The 20,738-nt window shown below is 41.1% G+C and overlaps 1 protein-coding gene across 3 annotated transcripts; it reads left to right on the forward strand.

The window, feature by feature from the left end:
* Window positions 1-1,916: 1,916 nt before the first annotated feature.
* On the forward strand, window positions 1,917-14,865 carry cnot6a (CCR4-NOT transcription complex, subunit 6a). 3 transcript variants are annotated; one of them, XM_029701596.1, is made up of 13 exons: window positions 1,917-2,050; window positions 2,154-2,231; window positions 6,174-6,295; window positions 6,442-6,628; window positions 7,837-7,922; window positions 8,203-8,304; window positions 8,533-8,601; window positions 8,759-8,916; window positions 9,137-9,291; window positions 9,488-9,642; window positions 9,751-9,984; window positions 10,075-10,277; window positions 10,476-14,865. In XM_029701596.1, the coding sequence occupies exons 3-13, from the start codon at window positions 6,184-6,186 to the stop codon at window positions 10,686-10,688; spliced, it is 1,674 nt and encodes a 557-aa protein (XP_029557456.1). In that variant the 5' UTR covers window positions 1,917-2,050; window positions 2,154-2,231; window positions 6,174-6,183; the 3' UTR covers window positions 10,689-14,865. The 3 variants fall into 3 exon arrangements, with proteins under 3 accessions (XP_029557456.1, XP_029557457.1, XP_029557459.1); XM_029701597.1 differs by lacking the exons at window positions 1,917-2,050; window positions 2,154-2,231 and adding an exon at window positions 2,535-3,149; XM_029701599.1 differs by lacking the exons at window positions 1,917-2,050; window positions 2,154-2,231 and adding an exon at window positions 4,911-4,932.
* Window positions 14,866-20,738: the final 5,873 nt, after the last annotated feature.

Raw genomic sequence — 20,738 nt, forward strand, 5'->3', positions numbered from 1 at the left:
CCAAATGCCTTTGTGATGAGACCATTCAACCTTTACAAAAAAGCAAGTATAGGTCTAAATAAAGATGTCTAGCTAAAGTGCCATTGCAGATTTAAATTATTAAATAATTTAGGGCACCACTTTTCAAAAATGGGCGCCAACCAGCTCCATCCTTGAGGCAGTGTGGAACACACAATAAAATGGCTCAAGTATTCCAGACATATGTATGCTTTAAAATGTATGCAGAATAGTGGTCTAAAGGTACCCTCAAATTACTATTTTGTCATTTCCAATTGAACATAACTTAATCTATAAGTGTTATATTAAGCCTAATGATGGCGTACAATGTTCGAGGGGTGTGGTTAATACAATCATGTAAGTTATTCTTTTGAAAACGGAGCCATTTTGGAAAACTAGTCCTTTATAATAGAGTACCACAGAATGAGACATAATATACATAAAACCTAGCAGTCAAGCAAGTTAATGGTTCCAATTGTTTTTCCACCATTCATTTTTCCCATAGGGGACATTAAAATAAGGGCTTTGTTTCGTGTAGTCTTACCCTGGCGTGATGTTTTGATAACCATGTCAATCTTTCTAGAGCAAGTTGAATTGCAAGAAAAGAATGCAGTTACACAGGTCAAACAAAGACACAAGGTAAGCATTAAAGAATGGAATTTTTTTGCAAGTGTAGACTGATAGTGACTATGTAGTTGGCAGTACTCTCTGATGGGCGCATCACATTTTAACACCGTAGGCATGCTATGGCATTGGAATAAAACAAATGAAATAAAACAAACTTTCCACCTGAACTGCTTTATGGGTTCATTATGAAATGTGAAGTATAAAAAGTGAGAGCAAAACCCTAAGGTGACAAGTTAAAAGAAGTTTAGAAGTTCAGTGCCTCTATAGTTGGTTCTTCTATCCCATTCCCTTGACAATGAACATCACTCTCGCTGTTTTCTGTATGAACACACACAAGCCAAACAGGGTTGGGGTCCATTCCATTTCAATCAATTCAGAAAGTATACTGAAATTCAAATTCATGTTTTTCTTCTATGCTTTTCAATTAGGAGAAAATTGGAATTTGGTTTACTCATGAAGTGCTTATAATTTAAATGGAATTGACCCTAACCCAGAAGCCAAAACATATCTTGTGTCCACTGACCAGAATATCTTCCTGTATAGCTCTTCTACCATGCTATTACACAAGCTTGTATCTTGATCTTACTGTATCTGACAGGCAACTGATTTTAAAGGATTTATGCTTATTATTGCAGATATCATTATCCACAATCTAACTTTAATTGTTTTCTGGAAGGGTGTGGATTGGCTCTGCTGTAATTTAAAACGATATATATATATGTATGTATGTATGTATGTATGTATGTATGTATGTATGTATGTATGTATGTATGTGTGTGTGTGTGTGTGTGTGTGTGTGTGTGTGTGTGTGTGTGTGGTGCAGTAGTAGGCTCAATACTCCCACACGGGCATCGTTGTACCTTACCAAAATACCAGAGGTAAAACAAAATTATGTATCACATACTACCCTTGAGATTAGGAATGAGATCAGATTTTATGTAAAAGGTGTCTGGGCATATGGGCTTGGAAATTGACAGACCTTGTAAGTAACATCATTAGGTTGCAATTAAAAATGCAGAATATAAAAAAATGTACACAATTTATGTTTTTCGCTTGATGGATATTGCACAGCGCTGCCAGTTTTACCATCTGCGGTTCTCTGCTGCTCCCCACTGGGGCCAGAACATATTGCAATTATCGTGAGAATAGGACTTTACATTTGCTATTGCACAGATTTGGTATACAGTAGCCTAGCTACATTTATTTTGCATTACTTTGGGGTTTTGACGCAATTTTTATGCAAGGGGGATTGAAACGTACTACAAATGAAGTTATGTATTTGGCTTTACGAATTTTGAAAACTTCATTTGAAGACTCAGAACCTGTAAACTGTTACACTGTATCGGATGTCCACGAGTTGAATGAAATCATTTGATTCATTTGATCCATGGTCACAACCCATTTTGATGGGAACAACAACCGTTTTGTATGTACCACTACCAGCGTAAACTGTTCGGATGCAATTACGACGAGCGTTGTTATCACAGACCACAAATCTAACGGACGCCATGATTCTTGTTTTCTTTCAGTGGGTAACAGCTGACACGAAGTGAATTAGAAACAAAGGAAACACGCACTCGCCATAGCTGACTGGTATGCTCACACAGGTAAACCATACAATTCTCATTTAAAGATACACATTTGTTTAAGCGTACGAAAACAACGTCGTGTGTTTTGTGAGATGTATTAGCTAGCATAGACACCCCACCAGTCAGTTAAATTAACCGAGTTAGCTAGCTAACCGAGCTAGCTAGGTAACAATGGGTACCTAGCGCGCTAGCTGTCAAACTAGCTATCTAAGCTCAACTAGCGTTTTAGTTATCAAGCAAATGAGCAAAACGTGCTAATTCACGAGGGCACGTTTCCTCGTTAATTATTGATTTATGTTGCGTTAACTAGACTTTGAAGTCAACTAACGTTGCCTAGCTAGCTCGAAGTCGCTGTACTTACGTGGATGTGTACGGGAATTGACGCTTTAGCTAGATACATTGTCATCTAGCAATCCATTTTTCTGCCTGTGTTCTGTGTGGTTTAGTAAGTTAAATGTAGAATATCTTAAAATAAACTAATTTAGCTAACGTTAGATCATAGTTAACGTTACCGGACGTTAGTTAGATAAATAAACGAGGTTAGACTGTAATTTGAACGTTACTGTCTACCCAGTATGAAAATCAAGTAGAATGGAATAGCCAAAGAGGGCTAGTTAGCTATCATATTTGCTAACGTTCGTTTAGTTATCACAATTTTCGTTTGGATGGTATGTGGTTGTTATGTATACAATGCACGTACTTAGTTAGCTTACCACTACCAAATAATGTTAGTGCAGTTAGCTAGCTAACGTTACAGATATCGGGTAATTGTTCAAACCAATAACCACTGCTGAAAATGGATTTATGCTAGCTAGCTACAGCTTGTTTGTAGCTAGCTAGCAAGATCAGTTAGTTTGTGACTTCAATGATTTATTGAAACAAATGTTTGAACGTGCTAACCACAGTATCAACACGAGGACAAGTTGTTTGAGAAAGGTACAGCGATTTTCAGGAATATCCTATTTTTGTAATTACTCGGTAGCGCTACTTATCAAGTCTGCTTTGTTGTGTTTTTGTGGTCGCTCCTAATTTAGCACATGTAGAGCTTGCTGTGTTAGTACAGCCTTCATGTCCCTGCCTGTGTCAATCTGTTCATGTCCCTGTGTTAATCTGATTGTGGCAAATGTGCAAAACAATTACATTGTGGACAAAATTGCTAAGTGTTTTTCTACGGCCTCCTAAATGTTCATTCAACATCTTGTTTTAGGGGGTCTTCCAATTGCCATAGGGTGAGAATTTGTCTGAGTCATCTGTAGCGCTAAATGTATAGCAGCTGTCTACAGAGTGGTTTTTCCTAGAGGTTAAATTTAGTTTCTGAAACCACAGTAGTCCACTTCTTTACATGTTTGGAGACTCAGAGTGTGAAAGGGTATCTTCATGTAATGAGTGGCGAATTGTAATAACTTTAGGCTAAACATGGATTTTTATTTTTTACTGGTTTGTACATAGGAAATGTGTTAGGCCAGTGGTTCCCAAATTTTTTTATAGTCCCGTACCCCTTCAAACATTCAGCCTCCAGCTGTGTACCCCCTCTAGCACCAGGGTCAGCGCACTCTGAAATGTTGTTTTTGCCATCATTGTAAGCCTGCCTCACACACACTATACAATACATTTATTAAACATAAGAAAGTGTGAGTTTTCTCACAACCTTGCTCGTGGGAAGTGACAAAGAGCTCTTATATATGACCAAAGCACAAATAATAATAATCATTTTGCTCTTTATTTAGCCATCTTACACAAACCTTATTTATTCATTGAAAATTGTGAATAACTCACCACAGGTTAATGAGAAGGGTGTGCTTGGAAGGATGCACATAACTATGCAATGTTGGGTTGTATTGGAGAGAGTCTCAGTTTTAAATCATTTCCCACACATAGTCTGTGCTGTATTTAGTTTTAATGCGAGTGAGAGCCGAGAATCCACTCGCACATAGGTACATGGATGCAAAAGGCATCAATGTCATAACAGTGCGATTTGCCAAGGCAGGATACTCTGAGCGCAGCCCTATCCAGAAATCTGGCAGTGGCTTCTGATTGAAGTTATATTTTTACAGAATGCAGACAGGGAAGAGCTCCAACTTCATAATCGTAGCCTCAATTTTTCCCGCACATTGAATATAGTTGCGGAGAGTCCCTTGAATCAGATCATTCAGGCAATAAATAACATCACCCAGATAGGCCAGTCGTGTGAGAAACTCGTCATCATGCAGGCAGTCAGCCAAGTGAAAATTATGGTCAGTAACGAGAACTTTAAGCTTGTCTGCCCATATCACTGCATAGTGCAGAAAATACACAAGAGTTCAGGGGCCTTGCTTTACACTGAAAATTGATAACTTTGTTAGTGTCCAAAACGTCTTTCAAGCTGTCAGGCATTCCCTTGGCAGCAAGAGCCTCACGGTGGATGCTGCAGTGTACCTAGTGGCGTCGGGAGCAACTGCTTGCACGCGCGTTACCACTCCACTATGTCTCCCTGTCATGGCTTTTGTGCCATCAGTACACATACCAACACATCTTGACCACCAAAGTCCATTTGATGTCACAAAGCTGTCCAGTACTTAAAAAATACCCTCTCCTCTTGTCCTGTTTTCCAGTGGTTTGCAGAAGAGGATGTCCTCCTTAATTGACCCCCCATAAACGTAACGGACATATATCAGGAGCTGTGCCAGGCCCGCCACGTCTGTTGACTCATCCGGCTGTAACGCATAGAATTCACTGGCTTGTATGCGAAGCAGTAATTGTTTCAAAACATCTCCTGCCATGTCACTGATGCGTCATGAAACAGTGTTGTTTGATGAAGACATTGTCTGTATAGTCTTTTTGGCCTATTGTCCCAGCCATATCCACAGCAGCAGGAATAATTAAGTACTCCACAATAGTATGGGGCTTGCCTCTCCTAGCCACTCAGTAGCTCACCATATAAGACACTTCTAGCCCCTTCTTATTAATGGTATCTGTTGCTTTTATACATGTCTTACTACTCAAGTCATCTTAATTCTCTCTCAAACACCTGTGGCATATTTTTCAAGTTGGCATGTTTTGTTTCTAAATGTCTGCGCAGGAGTGAAGGGTTTCATCGAGTTGTGAGATAGTACTTTTGCACATAACACACTGTGGCTGAGGAAAGGCACTACTCCCAATATAAGTGAACCCCAAACCAATGTAGTTATCATCATATTTGGGCCTCTTCGATGGTCCAATGTCCCTGTCTGTTGTCCTGTGCTTTCCAGGGCAAGGGGGCTGTAGCTCTTCGGCTGCGTCAAATTCACAACTGTCCGTGTCCATGCTAGCTGGGCTAACAACAAATGTAGAATTACTGATGCTAGCATTGGATATGCTCGTGGAAGCAGAACAACTTGTGTTGTCGACAGGTGCAGGTTTAGTACTGCTGGTAGTAGTAATACTACCAGTAGAGCTGGTATGTGTCTCTATGGACGCGGGCCTTACTTTTTTTAAGCATTTATCAATTTTCGAGCAAACGGAATGAGCAGCAGCTACGTTTGGCTACATAAGGACCATTAGTGGAATTCCCGCGAGAGCGTAACGGTTAATGTGATTGGATGATAATTATTTGACTAGGCTACCTGTATTTGACATTGTGTTGTTATTTCACTGAACACTAGATGGTTTGTTTTTATTTTTGACAGTGAAACGAGGCTTCTCAGGCGAGAAAAAAACCTCACCCAAATGTATAGCCCCGTTGGAAAATATAAATGGACTGTTTGAAAATGTGAAGATTATATATATATATATATATATATAATTTTTTTTTAAGTGAATCGCATTTTTATTTGGCGTACCCCCGACGGCATTGCGCTCCCCAGTTTGGGAATACCTGTGTTAGACTAATGGTCTGTCAGTCAATCTCTAGGATATATCTAAGAGGGCATGGTTTCAATTCGACCATGCAATGTTTCTGGTTCAACATTTTGTTTCAAATTGACCATGCAATCTGTTTTTCAGTATTATAGGGATGCCCAAGGAAAAATATGATCCGCCAGACCCAAGGCGGATGTACACAATAATGTCCACTGAGGAGGCAGCCAATGGGAAGAAGTCATACTGGGCTGAGCTCGAAATTAGTGGTGAGTGCTGGTGGGGGGATGGCTTCCACATGTTGGCCTAATAGGTATATTCTTTATTTCCATTTAAATTGAGTAAGGGTATTTCTGTACTCCTGTTTTCACTGATTCACTCTCTTGTCCCCTGGTTTCCCCACTTGTTTCGGCAGGTAAAGTGAGGAGTCTGAGCACCTCATTATGGACGTTGACTCACCTCACTGCTCTTCACATCGGCGATAACTCCCTCTCTCGTATCCCGCCCGATATTGTCAAACTTCAAAACCTGGTGTACCTGGACCTCTCATCCAACAAGATCAGGAGCCTGCCCGCCGAGCTTGGCAACATGGTGTCTCTCAGGTCAGTCATAGTGCAAGTTGAATTGTGTCCATTGTAGGCTAAGTGTTGTTTACTCTGCTAGTTTGGAGAACCGACATTGCTTTGTCTTCCACGTGAGAAATTATTTGCACTAAAAGCTGATGATTGGGCCTGTTAAAGACAGGAGTTTGCTGTTCTTCAATAGCGTAGTAATTTAACCAGGTTTCTATTTAATTTAAACCCTTTCACAGTTCATGCTTCAAACCCTATTGTTTTGAGCTATTTACGCTATAATTGGAAATGTTAAGTGTGTTGTTCATCTAATCAACAATGCCATTTCAGCGTCCCTAGGGGATTTGGGCTGAGAGCACATTCTATAAAGTAGATGGATGAAGAGACATTTCAGCCTCCCATGCGTGGTATTAGACCTCTGTTCCCCCACTGTGATTGAAATTGGTAATAGCTAGTTACTGTTTCATGGAAATGTATGTTTTTGTTTGTATCGTTCTTGTGTATGCCCTCTCCTGCACCTGTCCCTCCATGACAAATTGCTCATTAACTGGCTGAGTAGACATGGAAATGGCCTGAACAGATACTTATTGATTGACATGCTGACTAGACCGGGTGCGTGCACCATCGTGCGCATGTTGATTTTGTCCATCCACACCAGACGCGATCAGGACACGCAGGTTAAAATATCAAAACCAACTCTGAACCAACTATATTAATTTGGGGACAGGTCAAAACACATTTAGCTAGCTAGCTTGCTGTTGGTAACTAATTTGTCCTGTGATATAAACATTGGATTGTTATTTTACCTGAAATGCACAAGGTCAATTTTTTTCTGTATCATTGTAGAATTTTGAGTCACACAATTCTGTTCTCTACTCCGACAATTAATCCACAGATAAAAGGGGAAACCTAGTTAGTTTCTAGTAATCTCTCCTCCTTCAGTCTTCTGTGGACTTTATATGGCGGTTGGCAACCAACTTTAAGGTGTGTTATCACTACCGACTGGAGTGTGGACCTCAGTTCATCTGTCAATCACCCACGTGGGTATATGTTCCTAAAAACCAAGTTCTATTTTAGCGCCTGACTACGCAGACGCAAGTTGATGCACGCAGCAGTTTGGATGAAGTGGAGAAAGCGGTCACTTGTGTGACTACTTGAATGTTGTCTTCTGAATCTTGACCTATTGCTCTCTACTGTCTCTAGCCATCTAAAACATGTCTGTCTTACCTCTTCCACAGGGAACTTCTTTTAAACAATAACCAGTTGCGGGTTCTACCTTTTGAGCTTGGAAAACTGTTTAAGTTACAAACACTGGGGTTAAAAGGTAAGCTTTCCCTGATAGTCATTACGTTTTGGTGGTTTGTGGCATCGAAGTTGATTATTTGAAGCTGGTCTTTCTGTTCATGGAGTCTTGAAAACTTGCATGCAGATTCCATTGACCCTGCATTTTCAGTTTTTATAATAATCTGTTTATGCTGATTTGGTTGCACATCCAAGTGATTTCTAGAGTAGAGGTCATAGAATGATAGATGTCATTGTTTTCATTCTGTGTCATTGAACCTGTGTAATATCTAATTTCTTTCCACTGTATCCTCCTCCTGCAGGAAACCCACTTGCACAAGAAATATTGAACCTCTACCAGGAGCATGATGGCACGAGGAAACTGCTCAACTACCTTCTGGACAATCTGGCAGGGACCAAACGAGGTAAGTTGAAATACAGGGAAAGCATATTGTTGTTTTGAATTGAGTGAGGTAGATAAGTTATTATTTTCTTTGAAATTTGTTGAATGGAATGACTTGGGTCTGCACTTGATCTTGATGATCATATTCAAGTGGTCACTATGAAGTTCTATTTACACTCCTTTGAGTCACTCATAATGGTATTTTGGGGAGCAGTGTAAGGATTACTAATTTTCCCCCTCTCTGTCGCAGTCAACTCCGAGCAACCCCCACCCAGATCATGGATTGTCATGGCCGAGCCTGACCGGGCACGAACAGCAGGTAACTAACTCATCCACCGTTACAAATCACTTGCAACACCTATTCAAAGTCACACACATCAACACAAAGAACATTGTGTGTGTTATTGATCATATTCAGAGCCCTAATGAGAGACTGTAGCATAATCTCATGTCTGTGTCCCTCTGTCCTGTTCTAGCCTTGTTTTCTGTGATGTGCTACAACGTGCTGTGTGATAAGTATGCCACGCGCCAGCTCTACGGCTACTGCCCCTCCTGGGCCCTTAACTGGGAGTACAGGAAGAAGTCCATCATGCAGGAGATTATGAATTGCAACGCTGACATCATTAGCCTACAGGTGGGCAGACAGATGCTGATGCGATTTGATACTGAAAGTTGCAATGAATTATAGGACACGTGCGTGGTACAATCAGTCTAGCATTTAAGGCGTTGTCTTACGTCAGACAGCACGGCGGCCGTGTTGCGGTTGCGATGTCATCTCCATAGTTACAGGTCATATACTTTGAATAATGCACCTTTTAAGATTAACCTGAATTGTCCTGGTTTTTGCTGAACAGGAAGTGGAAACAGAGCAGTACTACAACTACTTCCTACCGGAGCTAAAGGACCATGGTTACGAAGGCTTTTTCAGCCCCAAGTCCCGCGCCAGGACCATGTCCGAGTGTGACCGCAAGCATGTGGACGGCTGCGCCATATTTTACAGAACCGAAAAGTGAGTTCGACACACTGCCACCTGTCAGTCTTGATTAGATCATGAGTTCAAGTATGTTTATGACATTTGCCCTGTATAGTGTTTCGGAGGTGTAATGATTCTAAATTCAGCCATTGCAGGAAAGCCTTTTTAAGCTGTCCCAGAGGCAGCACAGTGCACTCACCTGTCTGTTCTTCCTCTCCACTCTGCTGTCTAGGTTCAGCCTGGTGCAGAAACACACGGTGGAGTTCAACCAGCTGGCTATGGCGAACTCTGAGGGCTCAGAGGCCATGCTCAACAGAGTCATGACCAAGGACAACATTGGTGTGGCCGCTCTTCTAGAGGTGCGCAAGGAGATGATGGAGCAGTCTGGTGAGTCTTTCTCACACTACACATACGCAAGCGAAAAAGCATTAATTCCATATGGCTTAAATGTTTCCATGTCAAAACGCTGGTGTTGTCCAATGTGTGTTTGTCTAGTGGGGAAGTCTCTGCACGGCATGGAGAAACAGCTCCTCCTGGTGGCCAACGCCCATATGCACTGGGACCCGGCGTACTCCGACGTCAAGGTGGTCCAGACCGTCATGTTCCTGTCTGAGGTGAAAAACATAGTGGAGAAGGCCACGCGCAGCCTCAAGCTCTCCTCAGTCTCCGGGGAGACAAATGCCGTCCCACTCGTCCTGTGTGCTGACCTCAACTCACTGCCCGACTCTGGTGTGTACTGTGTCAGCTGAAAATCGAGTGTGTGTACTCTACTGTAGTGCCTTTTCTGTAATTCCTGGTGATCTGTGTGTCTGCGTGCAGGTGTGGTGGAGTACCTGAGCTCGGGCGGAGTGGACAGCACCCACAAGGACTTCAAGGAGCTTCGCTACATCGACAGCCTGACCAACTTCAACTGCAACGGCAAGAATGGCACGTCCAACGGCAGGATCACCCACAGCTTCAAGCTGAAGAGTGCCTACGAAAACGGCCTGATGCCTTACACCAACTACACCTTCGACTTCAAGGTGAGACTGTCACATTCATGTCTTCCCTCTTCTGTATATCGCTCTTTTTGCATCAGTGTAAAATTTGTGCTCCACAGTGTTTGAGTTGTTCTAAAAGACTGGGTTATTATGAAAGCTTGGGTCACACCGGTGAATCATTTTCTCCAAGCCGGGGATGTGAATGTATCGCCATCTAACGTGCTTTTCCTCTCTGTGCAGGGCATCATTGACTACATCTTCTACTCTCAGCCTACGCTCAATGTGTTGGGGGTTCTGGGTCCTCTGGATCCTCACTGGCTCCATGAGAACAATATCAGCGGCTGTCCCCACCCCCACATCCCCTCAGATCACTTCTCCCTGTTTGCACAACTGGAGCTGCTCCTCTCCTACCCGCCATCAGTCAACGGAATCCACCTGCCAGGGCGCAGGTAGTTCTCCGAGCCACAAGAGGGAGCTGTTGCTCCAACCTCGTTCTATTTTTCCTGCAAAGTCGACAAACACATTCTGTATCAATCAAAATACAATAATAGGAGTGGGATATGGCCAGCATTTTTCCCCCATGGATTTTAACTGAAGCAAAAGTTCACGACGATCTCAACAATACGTCTTTATCACATTTTCTGGGCACAATTTAATGTTGTATATTTTTTTCACACCGTATCCCACGTAGCAGTCCTGGGTGTTTCGTTTTTACGTAACCTGCAGATAAATTGTTGAATTGTGTGGCAATACCATCAGGCCCACAGGGAGTGCATGCATCTGTAGAGTATTTTCCCACCTCTTATCACCAGTGAGAGATTCTGTTACGGGGGGATTCTTCATGTCAAAAGCATGAGCTGGTGTACACACAAAGTTAGAGCTGCTGACTAACGGCGAGTAAACTGTAGGCTATAAAAATAGTTTCACACTATATTAAGGGTAATTGATTGTGTAAACCAACGTTTTGTTGTCAGTACCACAGTGCCGAAATGTTGGTTTACCCAATAAATTACTGGGAGTGTGTGTGCGTATATATATACACATCTTTATATCCTATAGGGATTGTTCATGTCACCACAGTCCAATCAGAGCGAGCGGCAAAATCTCAAGACGCCACCAATTAACTAGATAAACCCACAAGGCCGATATACCAGCTTTAACCAGTCAGTCTCAGCCGTTCCAAATCCATTCCCTCGCATTGCCGTATCTTGCCATAAAGAGTGTAGTAGGTTTGGAGGTGCTGGAGAGAGCAGGCCAAATGTTGCACTTTTGCACTCGCTGGTTCTGAGACCACCTCTCCGGGTGCTAAAAGCCTGTCCTCTAGCTCAGCGGCTCCATTTTATACTGAGTGGTGCAATCGCTCTGTGCAGCTAAAGCACAAAGGCATTTTCAAACCTCCTCTTTGAAAGACTACTGTAAAATGTCTATTTCAGTGTATGATGCTAGGGTGATAATACGTGTAACTTATCTAGACTCATACCATTAACACCTTGGACTGGTTCTGTTTTTTATGGCCTAATCACAAATCTGAACATCATCGCAAAATTAAGCGACTGCCTTTTTAATATTGCAATGCAATTTTACCTTAGTCACGTGCCATAGAGCCATTTTGAATCTAGCATCAGATATTAAAATGTTACAAAAACCACCGGTCATTCACTGGGAATGACCTTTAGTGATCCTTAGCAATGGGGCTTAGGGATTTAGAAAGGGAAAATGGTCACGGTCAGTCTGACTTGGCAGCTTCCAAACAGGTTGTCTTATGCCAGAGACCCCATCTCTGACCCCATAGCTGTGTAGCCAAATGGAATTGACCAGGGGCCAACTTGCTTTAAATCACAAATGGTTTAAAGCAGGGTGGACATCATCCCCCCCCCCCCAAAAAAAAAAAAAACCATGCTCCGACAGACAGATCTGTGGTGCTGTCTTTTAGGCCAGTAGCAAACCTTCCATTACAAAGACATCCACTCTTCAATCCAGGGTTATTCCTCTCCATTACTAATAGCTATTTGTTTGATACAGGAACTTGGGCTAAAATTGATTGTATATGAACTGCAGAAGTCCTAATACACTGCATTATTTTGTACCTGTAAGTATGGTCAGATTTGGAGAAAATGATTGTATTGTAAATTAAGGCTAAATTTGTATCCATTTTAATTGTTTAAAGTTAAGAAAATGTAAAAGACCAGCTTGTACAAAAAAACGAAACAATAGAGGTTTTCAGGTTTCCGCCGTTGCAAGTTGCACTTGACCAGGTTACATTTTCCCGATTTAACCACTTTTTTAAATTGAATGCATTTCAGAGGCAGGTTTCTGGCTATTTTCTCACATCTGTCTTTGGAATTTGCAGTAAAACATAAAACGTGCCTCCCTGATTCTGTTCTCTAATGCACTGCCAGTGCTATCAGTGAACACCTGAACAGCTTCCTATTTTTCTCAAATTGAAAACACTGTTAGAAGCTTTTTTTTTTGTATTAGCTATCAAAAACATATTATTTCCTTGTCTCACTTAGTTAATATTTTAGAGTAATCGGGTAAAATGGCTGTTTTTGCTGGGCTTTTTTTTTCAGCTTAAACTATAAGCCGCTCTTGTCTCTTAACGTGTTTAGATCGGTTTTATCATGTCTTTTGTTTTGTCTTTTCGAGGAACCCGATCATGCAGAGGTCCATACTTGGAAGCCTCCCCCTCTTCCTCAGTCTAGTGTAAAATAGTTGTATCTAGAGCCACTGTCTCCAACTCAGGCAATTCTCTTTAAATTTTGTTTCATTTTTGAGGTGTTTTCGTATGTCTACTGCTAGACCACAGTGATATATTGTCTCTAGTGCCATTTGATGCATTCTACTTCAAGGCCAATTGTTAAGTCCACTTATATACTGTACAGGAAAATATCAAGGAAAAAAATAAACTAAAGGGGGCATAAAATGTTATTCATAAATATTGCTCTGAGCTTGTTGTGAGCCAGCGCTATGGCGTGGCCCAGCTTGTTTCCAAACCACAGTGGCACTGTAAGATCAGCTACATGAAAAAATATGATCTGTTTTAAATTATTGATATTTTCTCTTAAGGCCAATTTGTGTGTTTTGTTGTGCTCTCCTGAATTCAGTTTTTTTTATTCAATGGATTGACAAGCACTTATTGTAGATCACTAGTGCAGCTACTCATGTGGCTTTTTTTTAAATGATACTTTTGCTGTTTTGCAAAAGCTATTTTTTTTATGAATTTTACCAAGCAGGAGGAAAACGATGGAAAGGGTTCAGTCTTGGTCCTTTTGTTGTCCCTTTCAATTTTCCGCCATCCTTTTTTGTTTTTCATCAAAATCAATGTATCTGGTTAATTATATTAGATTGCTGATGGTGTTGTAGCTAAAAGAGATTTTTTGTAAATTGTGAATAAATTGTATCATGTTTCCTTTCATCAATTGTTTGTGTATCATGACAAATGTATGATTGGTTTGTCTGTCTTTGCTCATAGTTTTTCTTTTGTAATTCTCAAACCAAATTTATTTTTGTGATAATGTTGGGACACTGAATTATAGATTTATATGGTTGCTAACTTTTGATTTAAGAGAACATGATTTGAACAGTATTTTAAACAATTGACAAACATCCTAGAGAAAACAAAGTCACAGATAAAGATTTGTCATTGTCACCAAATGATATTCTCCAACTTTTACCTTTAGCTTTATAGAACCTTGTTATCGGATGTGGGTTCTGGTTAGGTAGGGGATGTCGGGTAGTAGCCAATGTTGAAGAGATGGCTGGTGTAAAATAGTCTTTGCTTGTAGATGTGCAGCATTTTGAGGGTCTACTGATTTAGCCAACATTTTATGCCCATTTGACCCAGACATTATTCCCCTGCTGTTTGATCTGTTGGCAGACCCTAGACTAGAGGGTGGGAATGGAGGTGTTTGGCCGGCACTAGTCACGGCCTAGTTTATTAACATAATTTAGGCCCAACTAATCCCTGGCACTGTAGGTATCTTGCCTTCACCTCTGTTACGTTTGATAACTGGTGCATCTATGTCCACCACAGTCCTAGTTCATAGGCAAAATATGACTGATGTGACTGTCAGATAATTGGCACTCAGTCTTTATGTATAGTTTACCCAAACTTGGCAATAATAATTAAAACATTCTATTTTTTTGAATTTCTTGTTTTGTAATGCTTTGGCGGAATTTACAATTACCTGTCTTTTCCATTTGAATCTGTCTCCTTTTCATGGACCTTTCTCAATCTGTTTACCGTTTTCTCTTAAGTAGAAGTAGTAATGCAATGGTTAGGTTTGTGGCCAGCTGAAAGTTAGGTGTATAGAGGTAATGTGTCACTATGTAATGCACTGGACCAACTCTTGTTTACCAGTTATGGAATACCAGCAACACACTTGCACAATGTTCTAAAGAGTTATGTATTTGAAAAAAAATATAGATATATAAAACATGGCAGCTGTTTTTAATGTAATATTAGGACATGTACAGCAACCTAATGGTAAACCATGGTCTTCATTATTTCACTGTTATCCTCTAGTCTTGGTTCTCTTGAGTAGTCGTGTTTATACCAGGGTCAGCTTGTTTCCTTTACACCTCTGTATTTTTTCCTACTTCTGGTTGACTATAAAATTCTATATCTGTTTGTCCTTGTGTACTGTATTTATTGTGTGTGTGTCCTACACCCGAGTGAGTGAATCAATGACTGTGTGGTAATCTCTCATGGACAGATGAAACGATCACTAGTTGCCACAAAGTCATAAACCCAACCCCTTTTCTACAATTTGCCTTCTTAAAATGTGATTTTAAACCTAACCTTAACCATGCCACACTGCTAACCTTATGCCTAAACCTAACCTTAAATCAAGAACAAAAAGCACATTTTTGTTTTCATGAATTTAAAAAATCTAGCAGTTTTTGATTTTGGCTGTTGTAACTAGTGACAACCAGATGAAATGGCAAATCTGTCAAGGCATACTTAGAATTTAGTGATTACGAGAAGCAGTAGTTCCTGGTTTGGGGTTTTCGTTTATTATTTGGACGAATCAGGATTGGTCGTTGGCGGTGCTTAAACTTGTGCGGTGATTTTCAAGCACGTGTGCGGATGATAAGCGGTTTCCACTAGACTCCACAGCCACAAAGTCAGAATTGTCTGTATCATAAAAATTCATGAAAACAAACAAATATTTGCTTTATGGTCATGATAAACATGGGTGAAATTAGCGGAAGGGAGTTTGCCAAGATATTCTGCTTGCGAAGGATAAGACTTCGCTTCCTTCCTTCGTACAAAGGTAATCGCAATCGTTATCGGCATAGAGCACCCACAGTAGGTGTCATAATACCCATAAAACCTAGCGGTTAATCAGGGAAATGATTCCAATAGTTATTTTTTTTCTTCCAATAGAGGATTTTAGAAATACTTAAGTTAAGGTCTGTCTCATGTAGGCTTACCCTGGTGTGACACCTTTGCTAACAGGTATTATGTCAATTTAAAACTTGCATAAGACTGATCACAGAATTGTCCATTTAAAGACATGTAGCCAATTCATTCATTCATTACTACAATTAGCTAACATTGGAGAGTTAATCCAGAGATTCTTACTTCTGCCTCGATTCGTCAATCTCGTCCAGTTCATCATGGCATTTGTAGTTATTTATGATGGACATCTTAGCAGCTAATTATAATTTCATTTTTGGGGGTACATACAGGTGAATAAATTGATAAAAGTCACCTTGTCCTAGAGAGATTAACATGGTTATCAAAATGTCACGCCAGGTTAAGCCTACACAGAACACAGCTCTTATTTTAAGTGTTTCTAAAAAAAACCTATGGGGAAAATGAATGGTGGAAAAATTATTGGAACCATTTCCTTTTTTGACCTCTAGGTTTTATGGGTATTATGACTCATACTGTAGTACTCAATCCCCAGACGTAAAACAGGAAATGACAAACTTTCACAATAGAATTTTACTTCTGGGCAACTGAGATTATCTCTGTGGTAATGGGATTTGTCTAGTTCTAGTTGCAGACGCCTACGCGGACAGGAGTGACATTGGGAGACAGATTCCATTTCAAGGTAAATCTCAATTTAGTTTATTCCTGGTTTTACAAAATTTACTTTTGGAACATGCAGTACAATAGGTTGGATAAATATGCAGCATTTCTTCTATCTGAAAGTCTGTAACTAACTGTGATGGGCAGCCAGCAGATGGTGTCCATTTGCAATTAGTTAGAAATCTACAACTAATTTGAAGTTCCCTTACAAAAAAAGATTGCAGTTTTGAAACTGCAGTAAAAGTGCAGTAACTGCAGTCAACTGGTATTTTGGATACAGTAATTGCAGAATGACTAATTGCAGTTACACTGTTAAATTACTGCAGTAAATCTTTTTATTTTGGACACAGTATTTGCAGCATACTGCAGTTATACTGCAATCTTTTTTTCGAAGGGTTATTATGAATGGTATGATGTCCAATAACTCTGTTGTCTTTGGCCACAGTTGAATACGTAGATAGAGGTTCTGTCTTGTGGATGCAATATTAAACTGTATCCCAGACTAAACTCTGTGCTGACTGTGTTGTCTCTTCTCACAGATGGCCACTGTATCTCCCTGGCGAGAGAGACTACTGACTGTGTAGCTGCTCCACCAGTATTGTCTTGTCTGAGCAGCACCTGTTGCCATGGGTGAGGAGGCAAGCTGGGAGGGGCCAGGAAATGTAGAGACATTTCCATTTCCTGGGAGGGGCATGTATGAACTTGCTGTCACAATAGAGTTGAATAATAATCAGCTCTAGAGCCAGACCCTTCTCTATGCTAGGAGAGAGGGAGTTATTTCATGTCTGGTGGGGAACATTCACAGATCATTCTGAGGAGATGTTACTGATGGCTTTGCTGTAAACAGCATGATATCCATCCATTAGCAGGTCTTCAATAAGCACTCTCTCCACACTCTCACTCCTTCTCTCTGGCATGTCATACTGTCACCAGGACAGGTATTGTTGTCAGTACTCAAGCTGGGAAACTGACTCTCTGATCTACTTGCCACATTGGTATGAGGAGAGGCTCAACGAGAGGCAGAGAGAGAGTTTAGAACTTCAGTACAGAGCAACAGTTTGATTCCAGCTCTGTGTAGTTAATCAATGCTCCCATTAGTCTTGAGAAGGCCAGATACAGCTCAGAAAACCCAGGAACGTTCTCACTGGAGCATGGCATTGGCCCGCAGAAACACAGATTGCCTCTGGCTGAGCTATACATGGCTGGTGAAGAAACGCTTCGCTAAGGTTTCTTTTCTTGCTAACATTCCCAGGAGATACAATGTTGTTAACATAAAACCTTTAGAAAAACCTTTGTAAATCTATGAAGTAGAAAATAAAGTTTGCATTTCAAGGCCAATAGTAGCATGGCATGGTTTGATACGAATGTTGATGTTGCACAGTGCTCCGCGAGAGCTGTCAGTGGAAGCACTGAGACCCATCTGTTAGTTTCTCCCTCAGCCTCCCTGGCCTGTACTGTACTGGAGGTTCAGAGTCATTCAGCTGGAAACATCAACACCTTGAGCGAAGGTTGATTAAAAGAGGATTAGCTAGGAACACAGTGGATTGCACATTCATATTTTTCCCAGAAAGCACTCTCCCCGGCCTCCGGAGTGGCACAGCGTTCTAAGGCTCTGCATCGCAGTGTTTCGGCATCACTACAGCCTGGGGTTCGATCCCGGCTGTGTCACAACCGGCCGTGACCGGGAGTCCCATAGGGTGGCACACAAGAGGGGGGTTTGGCCGGGGTCGCTTTACTTGGCTCATTGCACTCTAGCGACTCCTTGTGGCGGGCCGGGCGCCTGCAGGCTGACTTCGGTCGTCAGTTGAACCGTGTTTCCTCCGACACGTTTGTGCAGCTGGCTTCTGGGTTAAGCCAGAGGGTGTTAAGGAGCATGGCTTGGCGGGTCATGTTTCGGAGGACTCGACCTTCGCCTCTCCCAAGCCCGTTGGGGAGTTGCAGCGATGAGGCAAGATCGTAATCATGAAATTGGGGAGAAAAAGGGTGTGAACAAAATAAAAATAAAGCACTCTCCCTACAGCAGTAATGCCACAGTTGTTCAGCTTCCCTTCAAATGACATGGCTTCATTTAGTATATTGGGAGATTATGGTTCAATGTTAGTTTGGCTTAAAGGCCAACACAGACTGCAAACATTTGATACCTCTTATATTAATAAAGGACTCTTCAGACTCCTTATCTCTCTTATGCCATCAGTGCACAGAAGCTTTGCACCTGGGATTTGAACTTGCGCTAGCCCTGGCAGATAATACAAAGCAGGAGGTAGTCGTACAATAAGGTAGGCTTCCAGACAGCCACTACATTACTGCACAGTACATGGGAATTTCTAACCAATTCTGTCAGCAAGCTATCTCTGAACTTATACATATTTTGCCATAGATCATGTTTGGTATTTGGTTAGAACTACCCGCCAATTGGCAGGTATCACCACCCCCCCCCCCCCCCCCCATAGTCCTGTTTACCATGTATCACTCTCCTTAGGCAGGGACAAACAGTAGCTTGGAGAGACACGGGGCCTGCGTTGCCAGGCAACGGCACAAAGCGTTGATGATGAGTAAGGACTTCAGAGTGCTTTGTGGAGGTGCGATCAAGTCTGATATTAGTGCCTGAGGACAGCGCAATCTCAGACTCTGACAGACAGACCCCTTCCTCTCCTCCTCGGGGCTGTGGCACCCCCCCCCCCAGCATAGGCGGTGGATTGAGATGTTTTAAATCTCCGCTAAGGATAGGCCATGTCAGCCTGATGAATGGCTACGGATCATTGGTTTTCCTTTGAGCTAATGAGTGCGAGCTGTAAATTACTCTGTTAAAGGCTAACTGTTGCCACGATGCTTCCCTGATAGTAAATCATTTGTCTTATTTTCCATTTAGTCCATCAGTATTAGGTGTGTCCTCGCTTGTCTAGGCTTGATACAGTTGCTCTGTTTGGCCCAGTAACTCTCACTCTGCCTGGGAAGATACCATAGATACCAGAGAAGGGCAGCTTAAATGCCATGGTAACATTTGTGTTGCTTTATATATTTGGGTAGCTACGATTGATAGTGCAAGTTCATTCTTGAAATCTGTGTTTCGTCTTATAAAAGAAATAGAGTCCGCACACTAATAAGCTCCACCACCTACCTTTATTTACAAACAAACAATGTTTCAAATCTGCAAGGATCTTCATCAGGTTATTTCACCGGAGGTATACCACACGCATATTTATAGACATAGGACAACCACCAGTTTGGGCAGTCTGTTGAAGTTGAAAAGGGTAACACACAAAATATATAGGGGAGAGTGGGGTAAGCTGAGCCAAAAAGTTAGTTGAGCCACTCCTTGGTGTATCATCGTGTATCAAATTAATTTAATGCAGAAATGTGGGCTCGTAAATTTTCCAACTTGAGACTTGACTTGGCAAAAAAGAAAAAACACTTGCCACTTGACTTCTACTTGAGCATCTATGACTCGTGACTTATCTCCAGTGCATCGTCCATGTAAAAAACCTGTCTGATTATGATGAATAATATCTGACAATATCGTTTTAATTCTATTTTGCTAGAATTTTTTGCATCACAACACTGAAGTGTAAGGGGCCTCCAATTTTTAAAATGGACTGGATCTTTATATTTACCACCTGGGTCCTGTTTCAGTAATAGTGAAATAAGACCTTCTTGTTGAGTATCTGATAATATAATAGTTTTATAGGAGTGGCTAAAACATGCTAATAAAGGTATGATGAGTACATAAAAAAACATTTGATAAACCTCAACTGGTATGCCATCCAGCCCTGGAGTTTTCCCAGACTTAAAGGCTTTAATTGAATCAAGTTCCTCCTCTGTAATATGGCCCTCACATGAGTCTTTCTGTACAGCTGTTAATTTTACATTATTAATAGAACATTTTTTTTTACAATTAACTTCGGTTAGTGGAGATGGAGGAAACTGAAATGAAAACTTATGCTTAAAGTACTTTGCTTCCTCTTTCAAAATATAATTTGATCTTCAGTTTCTTAGCAATTTCTAGCATGGAATAGCCTTCATTTCTCAGAACAAGAACAGATTGACGAGTTTCAGAAGAAAGTTATTTGTTTCTGGCCATTTTGTGCCTGTAATCGAACCCACAAATGGTGATGCTCCAGATACTCAACTAGTCTACAGAAGGACAGTTTTATTGCTTCTTTAATCAGAACAACAATTTTCAGCTGTGCTAACATAATTGCAAAAAGGTTTTCTAATTATCAATTAGCATTTTAAAATGATAAACTTGGATTAGCTAATACAACGTGCCATTGGAACACAGGAGTGATGGTTGCTGATAATGGGCCTCTGTACGCCTATGTAGATATTCCATAAAACATCAGCCGTTTCCAGCTACGATAGCCATTTACAACATTAACAATGTCTACACTGTGCTTCTGATCAATTTGATGTTATTTAAATGGACCAAAAAAATGGCTTTTCTTTAAATAAAAAAAGAGGACATT

Source organism: Salmo trutta, chromosome 19 (genome assembly GCF_901001165.1).
Source record: "Salmo trutta chromosome 19, fSalTru1.1, whole genome shotgun sequence".
NCBI classification, from domain to species: Eukaryota; Metazoa; Chordata; class Actinopteri; order Salmoniformes; family Salmonidae; genus Salmo; species Salmo trutta.